Genomic DNA, 18,343 nt, shown 5'->3' on the forward strand with positions numbered 1-18,343 from the left:
ATAAACCACATATCCGTCATCTTTACTGACGTGCTACTTCAACCACTCACATCAAAACCAACCCGTGACGCTGACGTTAGGGAAGATCAAGCTCTTGCCAAACCCAGTCGGGAGAAGGGCGAAAACATTGTTTCCACTAACAAAAGCCTTCAAAGCCCTTCTCTGGTGTTCTTTTAAAGAATTTATATTTGGTAGATTGGACAACTGATGAAATAGGATCAATGTTACCACTTGCTTCCTAACTATGAGCTGCCATTGTTGTCTGAATCCCAACAGACGCCTCTCTAATACGTCACATCTATGAAAATCCCACCCAGTGATCCTGATTGGCTCATCCATTTTATGCGGTATTGAAATCCCTCCCAATGGCAGCGGTACCAGATGGATGTGTGGAGCCGTGTGGAGCTCAGCGGAACTACATCCATCTGGTGAGAGTCTGGTTACCAAATATGTGCTGCAAATGTTACATTTTTTAAATTTATTTTTATTTTGTCTTACCTGAAAGTCCTGGTCTGACTTTTTGCAAAATCATTTCACAGACAGTGGCCTTCCGTGTGGAGCAAACGTGTCGTGTGGGGTCTGGGGGCCATTTGGGACCCCCCAACTGCATTTCAAGAAAGACTTGGTCCACCAGCATAGATGGCTGATGCAAACAGAAACTATTTTTATTAAAGGGCAAAGTTATTACAGACAGGTAAAGATCTTATAATTGAAATGTTTGGTACAATACAAGGTATTCATCTTTTAATAGCCACACTTTAAACACTCTCTTTAATTTCAAAGAAAATAGGACCACATCTCTCCAAGGACTTTAACACAAATGCAGACATCTGTTTTGAATTCATTAATTTAATTTAGCAAAATATTTATAAAAAAAAAAAAATTACCCAAATTCTGTTTTTATACTGTAAGAACAAAAGGACTACTGTTTTTTTTATAACCAAACTATTTTTTAATTAAGTGAATGAGCAAAACCTGGTTTAACTTTGGATATACAGTGATTAACACATCCCTTTCCTACAGAAAATCTGACTAATTAGTTTAACTAAAATTATCATGTTTGCAGAGCAGGTAAAAAAAAAAAAAAAAACACTACATAATTTTTTGGGTATTTTTTTCCAATCTTTTTTATTCATTTTTTGGCCCTCGGTACTTTTGACTTGACAATTTTGACCCATGTATTGAAAAGTTTGGACTTTTTAAAAATATATTCTTACCTGTACTTACAACCTGGTTATGGTCCATCAGAACAAAATGGGAATTCTTGTAATTTCTTTCACAGTTTTTGAATTTCCCCTCAGAAATAGGCCTTCCCTTACAGGCGCAGGTTTGAAACGTGACGAGGCAGTAAATTGCCCTGCTCATACCGAATCCCTCCTGAGGTCCGAGTAGGAGCTGTGTTTGCACAATGCAATGGTGCATGCCAGTTATTCAAGGTACCGCAAATCTTTCCTCAAAAGGTAACGATTACCCTTCAGATTAATCCGAGACTAGTTCAACTTTATTGTATATTCAAATGGTGAACTTATTGTGTTAAACTGTTGATCTTACTCAGACAACCTCCAAATGTAAACGTGAAATGAATCTTTATTACCTGTGATGAATAACAGACTGAGTTTTATGTTTAATCCATAGAATGTATCTGTATGCATAACTTTGCTAGCGATTTATATAGTTGATTTGCAGATTCTCTATACATGGACTTTTATTAATCCTACAACAGAGCTGCTTGAATGAGAGCGTGTAACGTTTAAGACTCTAATCCCTTAGGCTACAGCCTCTTGTATGGAGGATTAAGATTGTTTTGATCTCTGTTGAGTAACTAACTGCTCTGTCTGCAGATCCAGTCTGAATACTGGTTCAGTCAGCTGCAGGGTTTTCACTTTTCAGCCTGAACAAACCTCTGAGGCACAGCTGCGAGCAGCCATGGCCGACAGGACCCAGGTAACCTGGAAAATTTTCCTCTGCTCAATGCATTCGCTTTGATGAATGATTAATTTGTTGATTTAATTTATATGAGGAAAATAAACGTCACTGGTTATAAAACATTTCCAATGAATTTTATTAATATTAAAAGGACAAAAATAAATATCTATAGTTTTTTAACCAACTGAGTGAGATACAGTTACTATTCTGTGTCCAATTAAGATTGAATCCAAACATTCCTATCAGGATCCCCAGGGGTTTGATTACTTCTTGTACCACCATGGGAATCTTGCAGCCTGATATGTTTTTGCACCTTTAGTATTGTCTATCCTTAGATAAACAATACTAAATTCTATGTTTCTGTCATTAGTTTATTTTTTTATGATAGAAGTGTATTCTTCTATCTGTTAGATTCAGTTCTTGTTTGCTTCTGTTTTTTATGATTTTAGTAGTTCTGTTAGATCTTTTTTTTTGCTTGCTTTTCCTTAGCTTAGCTAGATTTTTCCCTCAGATCTGACCATTTTCATGTTTTCCTGTTAAATTCAGTTTTCCCTCTGCTCCTGACAGCTCATTGTCCTTTTTTCCCTCTGCCTAATTGACTTTTACTCATCCTATCTGTGTAATCTCGTCCACCTGCTGCTCCTTCCGTCTCCTCCCTTTATATTAATTTAGCTCAGTCGTATCCAATTGTCAGGTCCTCTGTCTGACTACTCAGTTCTGGTCTCTTCATTGCTGCGTTCCTGGTTCCTGTGTCCTGTGTCCCTGCTTTTCTATAATCTTTGTTTAGTCATTAAACCACTGATTATTTCACATGCGGCCTCCCATTCTTTTGAATGCACTCTGGTCCTGATCCACTTAACTAAAACCTCACAATTCCTGAATGGCTGAATTGTGTAACAGCGTTCTGATCCCCAAAGCTCAAATACACGACTTGTTAATGTATGGTAAACTTCCAGGGAGTACATTGGGTATCCACTGTATATTGTGTGCTATAATAACAATGTTGAGATGCAAGCACTTTGTGAACAGCTAGAAGGTTCAGGATGCTAGATCACCAGGCAAGAATTGCTACAAATGTATTTCTCACATTTAACATATTAAACTCTTGGAAGATTAACTGCACTTGACTAATTCTAAGGGCTCCTTTTTTGTGTGCAATAACCGACTGGTGGAGTCCTTCAGTGTTCAAGGCCAAACGCTTATAATAAACATCTATTGACAGCAGCCTATGCCAAGGAATGGACATAGTTAATGTGTATTCATTTAAGTTTGTAAAAAAAGGAGTTCACTTTGAGAATTCCTACTATGTACTCAGTTAGAGAGAGTTTTCACAATAGCATTTTTTTAAAATAGTCTTTAAATGTCAAGCAACAGAATGATGAAAAGTAAATAACAGAAGTAGAGAGAACATTGCATGTATGTGATTTCTAGCTCTATGGACTTGCTTTGTTATTTACCAAATGCCTCTTGGATTTGCTATTTGAACACTCTGCAGGGATTAAAGTCATGCACAGACGAAACATGGGTCCTTAGATCTTATGCAACATGTTTGGAGGTTCAAAGCTTCTTTTCAGTAATTTCACATGATTCCCATGTGCATCGGACTTTTCAAAGTATTTATTTAGTAACGCATTAACACTATAAAATTAGATGACATTTATTGGGCTTTATGGTCTGTTGGTCAACATCTGTAGGTTCGTCATTCTAGGTGTAAGCAATTGGAGGATTGGTCTTTATCAGTGGCTGGTCCAACATTGTAGAATAGTCTTCCCTTTGAGCTCCATCACTGATCTGCCTCTGTTCAAAGCAAAACTCAAGACCCATTAATTTAACAAGGCCTTTAAGTTGTAGTATTTTGCTATATTTTATTTAGCACATTTGTATTTCTAGATTTTTACTTGATATTTCTTTGTTTGAATGTTTATTTGTTTTTTATGCTGTAAAGCACTTTGGCAAATGCAATGTGTTGTAGTGAGGCACTATATAAATAAAGTTGGATTTAATTTGATTTTATGTGAAAACAAAGTGGTGCTTATTTGTGAAGTGGAAGAAAGATGAGACATTCTGATAAACTTTCTACTGGTAAAATTCTGACATATGTCATGATTTTGGATTTAGCATACTAAAATCAGTTCTCAATCACAGCCAAGTCTTTTGGGGTCTGTCTAGCCCAGGGGTCAGCAACCTTTACAATCCGAGGAGCCATTTTTGCCTTTGTTTCAGCTAATAAGATTGTTTAGAGCCACAAAAGCTAAGTGAGCCTCCAAAACCAAGTTTTTACAGTATTTACTCCAAGAAATATGTTTAGATTTTTAAATAAAATAGAAAAAAAAAACTATTTTATAAGCTTAATAAATAAAGAAAAGCATTGGATTCTTACATACGCTGCAAAAAGACAACTAAAAGTAAGTACATTTTCTTGAAATTATTGTATTTGTCCTTAATCTGAGCAGGAAAGTTTAAATGGTCTCCCAGTGGAAATAGATTGTTGCACTTAAAATTATAACAGCTCATCTCCATCATCTAATTTCAAGTGCAGATATCTAATTATCTTACTTTAGGGGTCAAAATACACATCCCATTAGGAGGTAATCTTATTTACCTGCTAAGTTTGAAAACAAATGCACTCATTTGAAGAAAATATTATCTACTTTTAGTTCCCTTTTTGCAGTGTAAGAGAATGAATACATCTTCTTTCATGCAACATTCAAGTTTTCTTCATAGAAACGACACCAAAATGCACGTAATATCAACCAGAAGACCAAAAAAAATTTACTCTACAAAAAATATTCCTTACATTATTGGTGTAAAAACAGCATTTATTTATTACCTATAGATTTTAAAACATTGCTCAATCCTTATCATATTTGGTGAAAGTTATTAAGAGCCACAGTGGGGGGACTGAAGAACCACTTGCGGCTCCTGAGCCACAGGTTGCAGACCCCCAGTCTAGCCAGATACAGACTGAAATTTTGCCCATTATTGCAAAATAGCTCAAGCTCAGTTCCACTGGATTAAGCTTGGTCTTTATTTATTGTACTTCTGGCAGTATGTTAAGGGCTTTTTCCTGGCAGAAGGTAAAGCCCCTCCCCTGCACGTTCTTGGCAGATTTAAACACTTTTCTTTCCGGAGATCTTCATCTGCTTTTTTACTAACTCTGACCTGTTCATCTTTGCTAAAGAGAGGGGTCCCCTTAGTATGATGCTACCCACAGCATATATTCCTATGTTCTTGGTAATGTGTGGTGTTGGTTTCTTTTCTTTTTTGGGACTATTTCATATTCAATGTTCACAGAAATGGGAAGCAGAGGAAAAAAACGAGAGAAACAGATGAGACAAAATGCTAAAAGGGAGAAAAAGTGAAAGAAAAAGAGAGGAGGAAAGGGAGAGGGCAATATAACATCCTCTGAGTCTGCTTCTACACCTGCAAAGAGATATAAAAAGAACAGCAAAACCAATTGATAACGTATTACAGGCACAAACAACCAATGCCTTGATACAATCACTGAAGAATACACAGTATTACTTAATATGAAATGCAAAAAAGTGACAGCTAAAGATAATAATAGGGGTAGAAGTGAATCTGTAAGCACCTGGAGGTGTTTGTGAGAGTGCACTTGTGTGTAAATGGACTGAACTTATATAGCACTTTTCCAGTCATGCTGACTACCCAAAGCGCTGTACACTATAGCCACATTCATCCAAGACACACACATTCATACACCAAGACACAGCTCAGTAGGAAACTTGGGGTTAAGTGCCTTGCCCAGTGGCACATCGGCATGTGACAAGGGGGAAGCTGGAATCGAACCCACAACCTTCCGATTGCCAGATGAGTACTCAACCCATCAAGCCACAGTCGCCCATAGGTGACTGTAGGGTTTATCCATGAGAAAAATGCTCAACAGTGGTTGTGAGGAGTCAACGACCCACCCCCTAGAGCACTGAGGGAGATGCCAGGGGAACCAGAACCCCAGATGCCTGAAGGGATCCCAGAGCAAAGGTGTACAAGAAGGACGAAGACAGGGAACACTGCCTCCCCCATCCCAGAGAAAAGCAGAGATAGGGCCAAGGAAACCCCCAACAGCCACAACGCCGAAGCCCCTAGGAGCCACGGGGACGAGGGCACTTGGCACCCCCTGCGGTGTCCCCAACAGAGCAATGGGGACCCAGACCCCATGAAGCAGCTGCCAGGAACGACTCGGCACCCGCCTGAGCACCCAGCCCTGGACACCAAGGACCACCAACGCACCAGTGGGCCAAAGCGCCCAGCCAACTGAGGAGAGAAAGACGTGGGGCGGCAGCCACACTTAATGGAGACCGCATTAGAGATGTCCTAGGAGAGGTGGGCAGTCCAAACCCAACCTGACAAAAAGACAAACGGAAAAGCACATACATAGACACATTCACACATTCCCACCCTAGTGTCCCCACAAGTGAACAGTCCTACCCAAAAGAAAAAAAAGGGGACGCGGTACACACAATGACCACACACATCCTATACTCCCAGGTCCAGGCACCGGTACTCCAGAAGATTATACAGTCCCTGGACTGGGGAGGTGAACCCCAACATCAAGATTGGGTGGTTGGGGTGGAGGGGCCTTCGACAACCAGACCTCCCCGGTCCATGTGCCGGTCCAACCAGATCCCAGCCCAGACGACCCATGGGCCCATCCACCTGTCCACCCTCTGGACTGTCCGGGGGGAAGGAAAGAAACGTCAAGGCCTGCCAGCGCACCAGAAGTTCCGGTTATAAATGTATGTTTTGGATTGATCTCTTTTGACTTTAATAAGTCACTCCTTATCTTTCTGTTATGGTTTGTGTGACCGTGTGATGGTTGCTACCACTATTACTTGCTGCAAACGAATTGCCCTTTGGGAACCTAATGTCTAAAGTCACCTGAGTTGTGGGTCTCTGCAGCTCATCCAGAGTAACCACAGGGCCCAGTCTGTACGTTTAGGTAGACTGCAGTCTGCTGCAGGTTGTAGTTGTGCCGCTCTCTTTTCATTTCAGATGATGGATTGAACAGTGCTTAGGTACCTTGAAGTTCTGTTGTATTTTATTATTGGGGTGTTAGAGTAGAAGGGGTTGAAATACAAGAACTCACCTCACTTAGCTTTTGTTGTGTGTTCTTTTTATTCTACAGCTCGGGCTCATTCTCAGTCAGTATGTCCCTGGTTTTCAACATAGAGTTTCGTAGACATATTTTTAGTGACACATCATTGTTTTGTCTCTAACAGGATGAGAAGGTTCTGCAGCGGATTGAGAGGGAGGTGCGAATGCAGGAAGGGGCCTATAAACTGCTGGCTGCTTGTTCCCAGAGAGATCAGGCCCTGGAAGCCTCCAAGAGTCTGTTAACCTGCAACACTCGCATCCTGGCTCTGCTCAGCCAACTGCAGAGGATCAGGAAAGCACAAATCCTAGAGAGAGCGGGACACAGGTCAGATGAAGCACAAGGATTGAGTATATATGCATGATTTCATGGGCAGGTAATTGCTCAGGGAGATGCATGTAAATGAGAAGCTTGAAAGTCAGTTTTATGGCTGCTTTTAAACCAAAGGCAAAAAAAACTATTTTTATAAACAATGGATGGCCCTGTAGCAACTATAATATGTCAAACAAGGTTACTTGGAGATGCGTGAGTTGTGTTTATATCATACAATGATCCAGAGATTTTATTTATATATTTTATTTATAAGTTATATCTTCAGTTGTGTGAAGCGTGAATATGCAATTGATGTGTCAATACTGCTTAAAAATAATAATTCTCCTCCTTTATAGCAGAATTTCTTTTAGCACAATGTTTGTTTATGCTTCTGTTTTCACTGTTTACTTGGATAATGTGCCTGTTTTCTATATTTCCTGAACACGGATGGTTGATATCTGATTAATTTACCAGCAGAATGGCAGAAGATGCAGTGCCGTGTACTGGGAAGGTATCTATTTCCAGTGAGTGTAACAAAATTTCTTTGTAGAATTACACAGACCTAGCTGCAACAAACCTTTATATGTCTGACTTCTTAATTTGCCCTCCGTAGACCTGCGAATCCCCCTCATGTGGAAGGACTCAGAGTACTTTAAGAACAAAGGAGGTAAGCGAATGTCTGATCAACATACAGGCTTTGGGAAAATTGCTGGTGCTGCTGGGAGAATTTAAGGCAAAAAAATGTTGTTACCACAGAATAATTCCACATATATAAATCGTCAAAAATGTAACTTTTCCTTCGAATACATCCAATAAGTGTATAAATATCTCACATTAAGAAATAATTGATTTAACAAGATCAGTGGTGCTACAATTATTGGTACCTCTGCTGTTAATACTTTCTAAAACCCCGGTTTGCCAAGAGGACAGCACTTGGTTTCCTCTGTAACATTTTATATGACTGTAGCAAACAGAGAGAGGGATCTTTTATAATTCCTCTTAGGATTCAGTCAGAGTCTGCTGTCCTCTCCTTTGTTTTACTCTTTTCAGCTCGCCCTACAGCTTGTCTTTAGGATTTAGGGTCTGGAACTGAGATGGTTATGTGACAAGGTTGATTTTTTTTTTTTTTACCCCCCTGGTGAACCCTTTCTGTGCTCATTTGGCCAGGTGTTTTTAACCATTATCCCCAAAAGATACCCACTGATGATACATCTTCAGGTTCCTGGTCAAGTTCTCCAGATGTTTTTTTTTAACCTACCCTTGCCCTGGGTCTTTCTGCATGGAGTTTGCATGTTCTCCCTGTGCATGTGTGGGTTCTCTCCTGGTTCTCCGGCTTCCTCCCACAGTCCAAAAACATGACTGTTAGTTTAATTGGCCTCTCTAAATTCTTCTTAGGTGTGAATGTGTGTGATAATAGTTGTTTGTCCTGTTTGTCTCTGTGTTGCCCTGCGATACACTGGCGACCTGTCCAGGGTGTACCCCGCCTCTCACCCATTGACAGCTGGAGATAGGCACCAGAACCCTCGCGACCCCACAAGGGACAGATGTGTTAGAAAATGGATGATATTTCAAAGAGTTAACGATGCCACACATTCTAAGAAGGGCCCCAGGTTTTTTCTGAAAAAGAAACAGGTTTCCAGCCTCACAGATCCTTCACTGATGCTTTTCCGCAAACTCCGCTTTGGTGTCATTCCAGATCCAGCAAGAGTTTTTGTTCCCACAAAGCACATTTTTAGTCTCATCCGATTTTAGTCTGATTTTAGTTAAAAGGAAAATGGAGTTCTGTGTTTTTAAGTTATATTTATGTCCCAAGAAGTGACTAGAAACCTTGATCAGCTACACAGTAAGTATAACTTAAAGAAATATTTTAGATATATGTGTTTTAAAGAGATGGGAACCAACAATTGTGAGAACAAAAAAATTATCATGTCTTAAAACCTGACTTGTTTTCCTTCAATGGGCAAATGATTGGGTGCGTTATTTATTGTAAGATTATGCTAACACAAAAAAATATGTTTTTATTCTAACTTTCCAAACATCCCTACCAGGAACACCAACACATCTGTCTTTGTCTGTGTGAGAATTGAAAGATTTGTTTCCTTTTGTCTTTCTATAGGCAAGGTAGCGTGACGACTTTGAATGCAAATCATCACAGGCAAAAACTAATATTTTTTCCCCCTGCATGCTTTCCGCTTTTAGAGCTGCATCGCTGTGCTGTGTTCTGCCTGCTTCAGTGCGGCACAGAGATCCATGACACTGTTTTGGTGATGGTGGACAGGACGTTGACAGACATCTGTTTTGAAGACACAATCATATTGTAAGATGACTTACTGCAGAAACTCAGATTACACATTGTTTAGTGATATAAAGCTTTAAAAATCGTTAATTTATGCTTAGCAACAAGGTGGATCCAGGTTTTCAAATCCGCACTGAGCTGTACAGCTGCTCCTTGGTCGAGGATTTCTCTCCGCCAGCTCCAGCTCCCAGGAGAATGGGCTTTCTTGGAGGCTCCTTGGGATGCTCCTCTGGAAAAAAGATCCGAGCTGCATTGGAGTCTGCAGCAGCATGCAGCTACGTTTCCTCTGATGGAGGGAACTCAACACTGGGACATGTTCCATCTCATTCACTTCACCAGTCAGCGCTGTGAGCATGCTCATCCTTCCTGGAACAGGGATTTATTTTTTTCACGGGATGGCACTTTAAAAGCCCTGTTTGTACCAGTCTCTTTGTATCCGCAGGGGGCCAAAGTTTCACCTGTTGGCTCACACAACACTGAGCATTGAACATGTCCGAGAGGGTTTCAAGACACATGATTTGGTGCTTTCAGCAACAGGTGATTTCCTTCTTTAATCTCCTCGTCTTTTTTTTTCAGATCGTATGCTTTTACAGATTTTTGGCTTGGCTTCCTTTCTCCTGACCTCTTTTTTTTTTCAGAGGATAGTCCATTCTGGTTGCCTCTGTATGGAAATATGTGCTGTCGCTTAGTTGCTCAGCCTCAATGTATGATTCAGTCAGCGATAAGCGGCCGACTCGAAGTCAAGGTGACCATATTTCCTGTTAATATTTTCCCACCTAAAGATTCTTTAATTCATATCGCCCTTTGATTCTGATTTGCTTACACTACACTGGCTTCATTGTGTTTCTTTGTGTTTGGATTGCTCTCCCTCAGCTTGAGGAGGACGTAGATCATTGGGAAAACTTCTATTGCATTCTCATGGGCCGATCTCTTCTCTGTTATCGAAGTCAAGAAGACCTGGAGCCTCAGGGGGAGCCATCGCTCGTCATCCCCATTACAAAGGTTGGTTCTAAACATGCAAAGTGAGAACGAGATGACTGCAGAGATACACAAATATGCTGTTGATTTTAATTATATGCCACAGCCTCTAGAGTGCACTGATGAGTAAGAAAAAAAATTAATAAAGCCGTGTTGATGACGAGCATTTTATTTAAATCCTAGTACTTCTTTCCTCCCATTCAGTTAGAGATCACAAATCTCATATTCATTTATAAATCTTTATAGTATTTCAATAATAATAGTTGATAAAAATGTGTTTATTTAATGATCAGACTGTGAAATTAATTCAGTCCAATATAGCTTTAGATACACACTTAAAACAACAAAAGTGTGCATTTTAATGTTAACTTAGAGCATTCTCCACCCATATAAACAACCATAGTAATATGTATTCCTGTAGAAGCTTTGAAATAAATTCATCTTGTTTTTGCGACAGCATCATTTTACACTAACAACCTTTGAGTATTGAGTATATTTATTCAGTGCTATGGTAAGAAGTAACTTTTTTTTTACAAATTTACTGGTTTCACATATGGTTTTCCAAAAAAACAAACACAAAAAAAGAACCAAACGTGTTTTTTTAAATGCACCCTTTAGTTTGTATTTCCTCTAGGGACTTTTCATTGATAACACATAATTTCCTGATCTGCTACTGAATAAATACAATGTGAAACAGATTTCCAAAATTTATTGGCCAAAAATCCAGAAAAACATGCCGTTGTAAGTAAGGGCATAGTGTGTAGAGGTGTCAGGAAATGGCTGCAGAAAATATCCACATGCAAAAACATGCCTGTATCTGTTGTGGGAAAAATAATTTAGGAATTTAAACAAATACTGTGATAAACAAGACTGAGTGAAGAGCCAAGTTTATGTTTACTGAGCAGAATGAGGAAATTAGTTGGGCAGTTGAAAATCTACTCGCAGCAGCCTTGTCTCTTCAACACATCTTTTCAACAATAATTGTGGAAGTCTTCATCCACTACTTTTTGAAAAATGCAACCTTCTATTTATATGTATACATCGTTGGTCATTTGACAAATACTTCCAAAATACTTTTGGAGGGCCCTAAAACTGTTCATTTGACATTAAAATTTTTATATGAACTATATATATATATATATATATATATATATATATATATATATATATATATATATATATATATATATATATATATATATATATAAATATATAAATCCAGTCATTTTGGTCCTACATGGAAACTAAACTGTTTTTTAAATACATTTTTTAATAAGTCATTTTTATTTCCATTGTCTTTACAACTTTAAACTGAATATTAGATTGTAAAACAAACATTGTATTTATTAGAATTTTGAATAAGTATTGGTCGACAGCAATGTTCCCCCTAATTTTTAATTTTTATTTAAAGGATAAATAAAATAAAAAAATAAAATAAAATGTGTCTGAGCAAACACACAAACTCCTTAAGTGATCACTTGACCTCTGTGAGCAACATCGTGCACACTGAGACTACATTACGGCTGTCCAAAACCTGAGATTATATCAAGCTACATGCCTTACTAAAAGAATCAAGTTACAGCAATGATTTCTGTTAGATCACTTAGTTTAGATAAAACTGATTTAGCCAGATTACATGAAAAGGACTAAAATCTTGTCATATTTTCATTTCAGAGTAGGGGTCCTGATAAGGAACAACTTAGAGATGTGCACAGGGTAGGTTAAAACACATCGCTTCTCTAACAAAACAAGGGAACGTTCTCAGTTCTGAACAATTTCTTTGTGCTGCTCTTTTTTTTATGCCAACTGCAGCTTTTTAATAACGTAGGAGACACAGAAAATCTTTCAGAGGCAGCTGTATGTCGTACTGTCAGGATTGTTACTGTTGCACTCAGTTATAGTTCAAAGGTGTTCTATAGTCAGAGATCCACAAGATTAATAACAGAACTTTACAGAATGAAAGCAATAATTTATTCTGTGTAACATTTTGGCAATTCCAGCTCTACTTTTCTATGCATATATTTTAGTTTCCGTTCACCTATTTTTCCCCCAACACCGTTAGGACTGCTGCACATTTCTTCAATTAAAAAACACTATCTTTACTTCAGCTGGAATTATACATATAGCCTATATGATTAATATAAAGTGAGGTCCAGTTAATGTCAACTCATTTGTAGAAGGATGGGTGAACAATGCTTGCAAAAAGATGAACATCTAATAATAACTAATAAAGACGTCTGCTCCACCCACCAATCAGCGGTGCGCTCAGATCAGCACCTGGTGCTCACAGAGCGAGACAGTGGAAAACCGTCTCACCAGAGTTGTAAAATTATACAAAATAACTTGGTTTATTATTATTTATTTTTATACAGTTTAGCTTGGATTTTATTTTCTGCACAGCATAAATTTGCGGTGCGCACTGAAGCCAGATGCTGTGCGCAACTGCGCACGCGCGCAGCTTGGAGGGAACACTGGTTGACAGTCACCTACGCCAATGGCCTCAACTTATGCAACACACTTGTATTTTAAGCTCTGCATCAATTGTTGACTTTTGCCGGCTAGCTAAAGCAGTCAGTTTGATTGATGGAGTTCAATAGACATCAGTACAGGAAATGTAAGATATTTTATTTTCTTAGGAAAAACTATGAGGATTTATTCGATCATTTAAAAGACCTGATCAGCATTACGCTAACATTTCAGAAGGACACGTGGTCACATAAATGGCAGATATTTAGAGACATTTTTCTCCAAATGATCCTTAATGTTACCTTATGGGTAAGAGGAGAATTATTTTAAGTAAAAGGAAGTTCAATTTTAGTTTTAAATTTATATCATACTTCCTTATCAAATCATTGGATCACATCACATGCATTTCTATAACATTTCACAAGATTAAAGCACACAGAGAACATAATCCAGCATTCCTCTTTGGATATATAGAGAGACTGTATGGAGTCACAGATCGTCTTTTAACCGCATGGAGCAAGGTTGATTTTGTGCCTGGTGAACCATTTCTATGATGATATGACCATACCTTTTGGATCATTACCCTGCTAAAAGACCCAAGATGACCAAATGTCAGTTTCATTGAGTCGACAAGATTTTTATCCAAAACCTCCTGGTATTCTAGAGTCTGTGATGCCAGACAGTAGGTGCTTGTCCCACATATTCATCTTTTGTGTCATACCAGACCCACCTGGAATGTTCGTTCCACTGAGGCTACAGATAGAGATTCACAACATGTGGCTTTTGAGAGTTACTGATATGAGAGCTCGTGCAAACACATTTTCCCTGCACATAGCGTGTCCTAATGAAAGGATCACTATGTTTTATCTAACTTTGATTACTGACTTTTCAGACATAAAATACAATATTTTGCAAATGACCATAGTAACTGGCCAAGAAAGACTAATCCTAAATGTAGATTTGCTATATGGTGTTTTGGGCAGGACATTGACGAAATACAGTATCTTGGAGACTTTTGTCATTGAGCAATACCTTGAGATGGGATGATATACAACCATAGTCTGATGACAGATACTGCCCGGAGAACAATGAAGAGGAATTAGCCTTGTACCCTTTGAGAAAATGAACTCGTTTGTAAGTCTGTACAGTTTTGAATAACAGAAAAGACCAGTTTCTGCAAACCACCGTGTCTATAAGGGCACCACGACCTTGACTCGATGACACTTTTTCACATCTTCTTCCTTGTGACATTCCCACCCCGCCTAACATTTCTTTTGGCCAATGCCAACTACTATATGCATGTGCATCAATATAAAAGAGTTATGAGGAAGTGAGAGTGAGGAGGAAGTGTCCCTTAAATATGGTTCGTTAACTTTTTGCTTCTAGGACTACCCCATGGCGCAAGATAGCACATCATATGTTGATACGGTTTGGAAAAGATTGCAATAATGCTGTTACTATTGTACACAATCCAATTCACTAAATTAGATTAAATTATTGAAAAGTTCATTTGTTCCAGTAACTCAATTCACTATGTGAAACACAATATATAGAATATTTACAGACTGATGTTTTAGAGCCCTTATTTTTGTTAATTATAATGATTTTTTATTAAGGTAACCATGAAATTTAAGATCAGTATTACTTTAGACCACCCCCCCCCCCCAAAAAAAACAAAAAACATTTAAAATACAGAAATATGGATTTAATGAAAAGTGTGTGTTAAATAGCTTAAAAGCTATTTTTTCAAATGGTACTTTTGATTTAACAAATGAGCTTCATGGGAACGCATATTCTTAATTGTATGTATTTTTTTTATTCACGTCCGTTAAACATCAAAAATTAATTTAGCTTTACAAATTTTAATAGTTTTAAACTGCTGTCTTGCTAAATATCAGGTTACTCATTCAACGGTGGCATTCTGTTTCCTTCTCATCAATCTCAGACTGGCATAACCTGCTTGCTAAGCTGCTCTGAGAAGCGGGGTATTGTTAAGGAGGGTGGGGGATGTTTTTGGCTGGTGTCCGGTTACTGCTGTCACCGTAAAAAAATGGTTTCTACTTGGGGTACCTTGTCACAACTGTCTGCTGTACACTCATTATTACCAATGCAGACATATGTGTACTATTTGTGTCATGTCGTATGCAACCATGAAAACTAACAACAGTTGTAAAAAGAAAAGAGATTTGCAACGTGAAACGGATCTTAGCTTTTGAATATTCAACATTTTGATTGCAGGTAAATGGATATGGCATTTGGGTAAACTGAAAAGATAATAACTGATCGATAAAAGCCAGGTACATTTTGAAAAGTAAAGTGAGAGGTGTTTTTTATAGAATTTTTTCCCAGCTCAGTGTGTTTGCAGGAGGTTTTTCCAACCAAACGAGTTCTTCCAAGAGCGAACATGGTAAAATGTGAACCATCTCAATGAACAGAGATACCAGCCAAGTGATCTGTCACATCTGAGAAATCATTGGAGGATGATTCAAATTCCCAGCACAGTAAAGGAGGCAACAGTAATTTGAAATATTTATTTCCTGAACCTTTTCCAATTCTTTCACATCACAACCGCAAACCAGATGAGGAGAGCACTAATCAGCTAAGCAACCAAGAAACCACAGCTCAGGTGGAAGAATAATACACAGGATAACCATTAATCATGCACTATAAATTTGGCCTTTATAGGGGAAAAACAGCATTAAGAAGTTTGTGGTTCACTATAAGATTTGTTGTGTAACTGTAATAACTGGACGTTCCCCGAAATGCACCATGGCGGCATCATTCTGTGGGGAGGCTTTTCTTCAACAGGGGCTGAAGATGAAATTAATATAGGGTAATACTGGAAGAAAGGCTATTAAAAGTTGTAAGAGACTTTGGAGGCAGAGGTTCATTTGATACCCCCAGATAAAAATACAGTGCAACACATAGACAGAAGTAATTAAAACAGTGAATAGAGAGATAGATAATTTTATCTCTGTATAAATACAGCTGTTCTGTGAAGGCCTCAGAGAGTCGATGGGGAACATTGGTGAACATGTGTCCTGAGCCTTAGCAGACTGGCATTTAGACCTGTAGGGTTATTCTCTTAATAAACTGTAAACAATGTCACCATCTTGACAACGTGTAAGATTTATGATGATGTTCTTGAAGAAAACTCCTAAGAAATCTATATTAAATGTGAACATAAATATGTTTCTATTTTTTCCCCCTCAGGATACCAGAGTGTGCATATCTGAAAGTGATCATGTGCAGCGGATCATCATTAGCATCCAGTCTCGACCAGAAAACGTGACCTACACTGCCACCACAAACAGTACCGAAGACTTGCAACACTGGAACAAGGCCCTCTGTCAACATGTCTATAACCTGAGTAAGGATGAGATTAAGTAACTCATTAAGTAACAAATTTTCTGCCCACCCACCCCAACAAACGAACAATGAAGAAAAATAAAAAGCCTCTACCCGTCATGACAACTGCCTAGGCTATAATTAGAGAGTGAGAGCAAGAATTTGGTTTCCAGTAAATACGCTAGTAAATAGTTTTGTCATTTACACAAACTGAATGGAAGGCAACGTGACAAGCACAGACATGCAAGCTTTGTTTATCCTTAGGCACGGAAACAAAAGTAAAGAGGGCCTAGAGCATTTATTAACTGTCTTTACTTATTCTTTCACTCTTCCAGATGTTCAACGTAATCTGCAATGTACAAAAACAATATTCTTACCTAAGTTATTGAAACAAGAATGACAATAGCTTTCTTTGAATGCACAGAAAAAAGAAACTAAATCTCAAATACAATTGTATAGCTGTTGCAATTATAATACATATGGTCATGATATAATATATATATATATATATATATATATATATATATATATATATATATATATATATATATATATATATATATATATATATGTGTGTGTGTGTGTGTGTGTGTATATATATCTTGCTTTTGTGCTCACACACCCCTTGAACGTTATGTTATTCGTTCGTTCTCCACCACACATCATTTTGCATATAATGTATTTTTGGACTATAAGGCACACTTAAAATCCTTAAATATTCTCAAAAAATGATGCGCTTTATAATTTGGTGCGCAACATGGTCCGAAAAATATGGCAGACCAAAAACATAAATTTTGCCCTCATTGTATCAAAATGTAGAAACCCATGTTTAATTTTCTTTTCACTTCCCAGTTATGCAACTATTCTAATTATTTTGGGTTGGCCTAGCACATACAATCCCAATAGAGTAGATTTTTGAAGTTTGTGGATTATGGTAACAGTTTAAGGGAATGGAGTAATTCTTCCAGGCTCTGGAGCAAATCTGCAAATCTCTTTTTAGGCATCACCAATGATCTGAAACAAATAAAAGCAAATATGAATCCTTATCACTAGACTTAAAGCTAGCTGTATGTTGTCAAAATGCATGCACCATTCTCTACTAGCGCCATCTCTTGCGTTTTGTGAGGCTTTAGCTGGACAAAAGAGCAGACAGGAACTCGAAAGCCACATGAGGGAAACAAAGGTTTGATTATATAGAGACTAACTGAGGGGAGGAGGATACCTAGCAGGTTCTGAGAAGAGGGAAACACGGGGAAGATAACAGAGATAATGCAAAGTCTACAAAGAACAAGAAACGAACAAAGAACCTGAAACGAATGGACTGGAATGACCACAATTAGAGAACATAAACAGCAGAGAAAAACAGGCATAAAAGAAATCCAAAAGCTCAAACAGTTCAGGATTAGGACACCAACTGGTTTTTAATGCATTTTCATCATCCAAAAAGGGTCTTTACTATAAAGGGTTGTATATACTTCTGCTTGATTGATCCAATTTTCTCACCATAACAGCCTCATGCTTCATAAAAAAAAACACTCTTCCTGAAGATTTGCTTGGTGATTTAGACTTTCTTTAGTTAACTTAAAATGAAGTCAGTCAGATTGGGTCTTCACTGCTTCTCAGCACTGGTGCACCACAAGGCTATCTGCTGAGCATCCTTCTCTTCACACTGTATACATGTGACTGTTTACCATCCCAAAACACCATCAAAATGATCAGATTTGCAGATGACACTACAGTGGTAAAATGATTTACGCAATGCCAGTGCCAACAGAAAGGAGGTAAAGAGTTACTGCTATTCAGAGAACAACCTGGCATTAAATGCCAAAGAGACAAAAGAACTCATAGTTGACCTTAGAAAACAGAAGGAGCAGTGCCAGCTACTTTCAATGACACAGTGAAGC

The 18,343-nt window shown here is 38.2% G+C and overlaps 1 protein-coding gene across 4 annotated transcripts in view; it reads left to right on the forward strand.

The window, feature by feature from the left end:
• Positions 1–369: 369 nt before the first annotated feature.
• The window catches only part of LOC105918022 (rhotekin), a 34,585-nt gene continuing 16,611 nt past the window's right edge, over positions 370–18,343 (forward strand). Inside the window, exons 1-12 of one of the 4 annotated variants that reach the window (XM_036140436.1) lie at positions 370–694; positions 1,322–1,436; positions 1,842–1,944; positions 7,167–7,366; positions 7,826–7,875; positions 7,965–8,018; positions 9,551–9,668; positions 9,749–9,994; positions 10,090–10,184; positions 10,286–10,392; positions 10,521–10,649; positions 16,305–16,461. In XM_036140436.1, the coding sequence (XP_035996329.1) occupies positions 1,414–1,436; positions 1,842–1,944; positions 7,167–7,366; positions 7,826–7,875; positions 7,965–8,018; positions 9,551–9,668; positions 9,749–9,994; positions 10,090–10,184; positions 10,286–10,392; positions 10,521–10,649; positions 16,305–16,461 (1,282 nt within the window). In that variant the 5' untranslated portion in view covers positions 370–694; positions 1,322–1,413. Of the gene's footprint in view, positions 695–1,139; positions 1,437–1,841; positions 1,945–7,166; positions 7,367–7,825; positions 7,876–7,964; positions 8,019–9,550; positions 9,669–9,748; positions 9,995–10,089; positions 10,185–10,285; positions 10,393–10,520; positions 10,650–16,304; positions 16,462–18,343 lie in introns of those variants that run through there. The other 3 variants (XM_036140437.1, XM_021310840.2, XM_036140438.1) reach the window with 3 other exon arrangements.

Source organism: Fundulus heteroclitus, chromosome 8, assembly GCF_011125445.2.
Source record: "Fundulus heteroclitus isolate FHET01 chromosome 8, MU-UCD_Fhet_4.1, whole genome shotgun sequence".
Lineage (NCBI taxonomy): Eukaryota > Metazoa > Chordata > Actinopteri > Cyprinodontiformes > Fundulidae > Fundulus > Fundulus heteroclitus.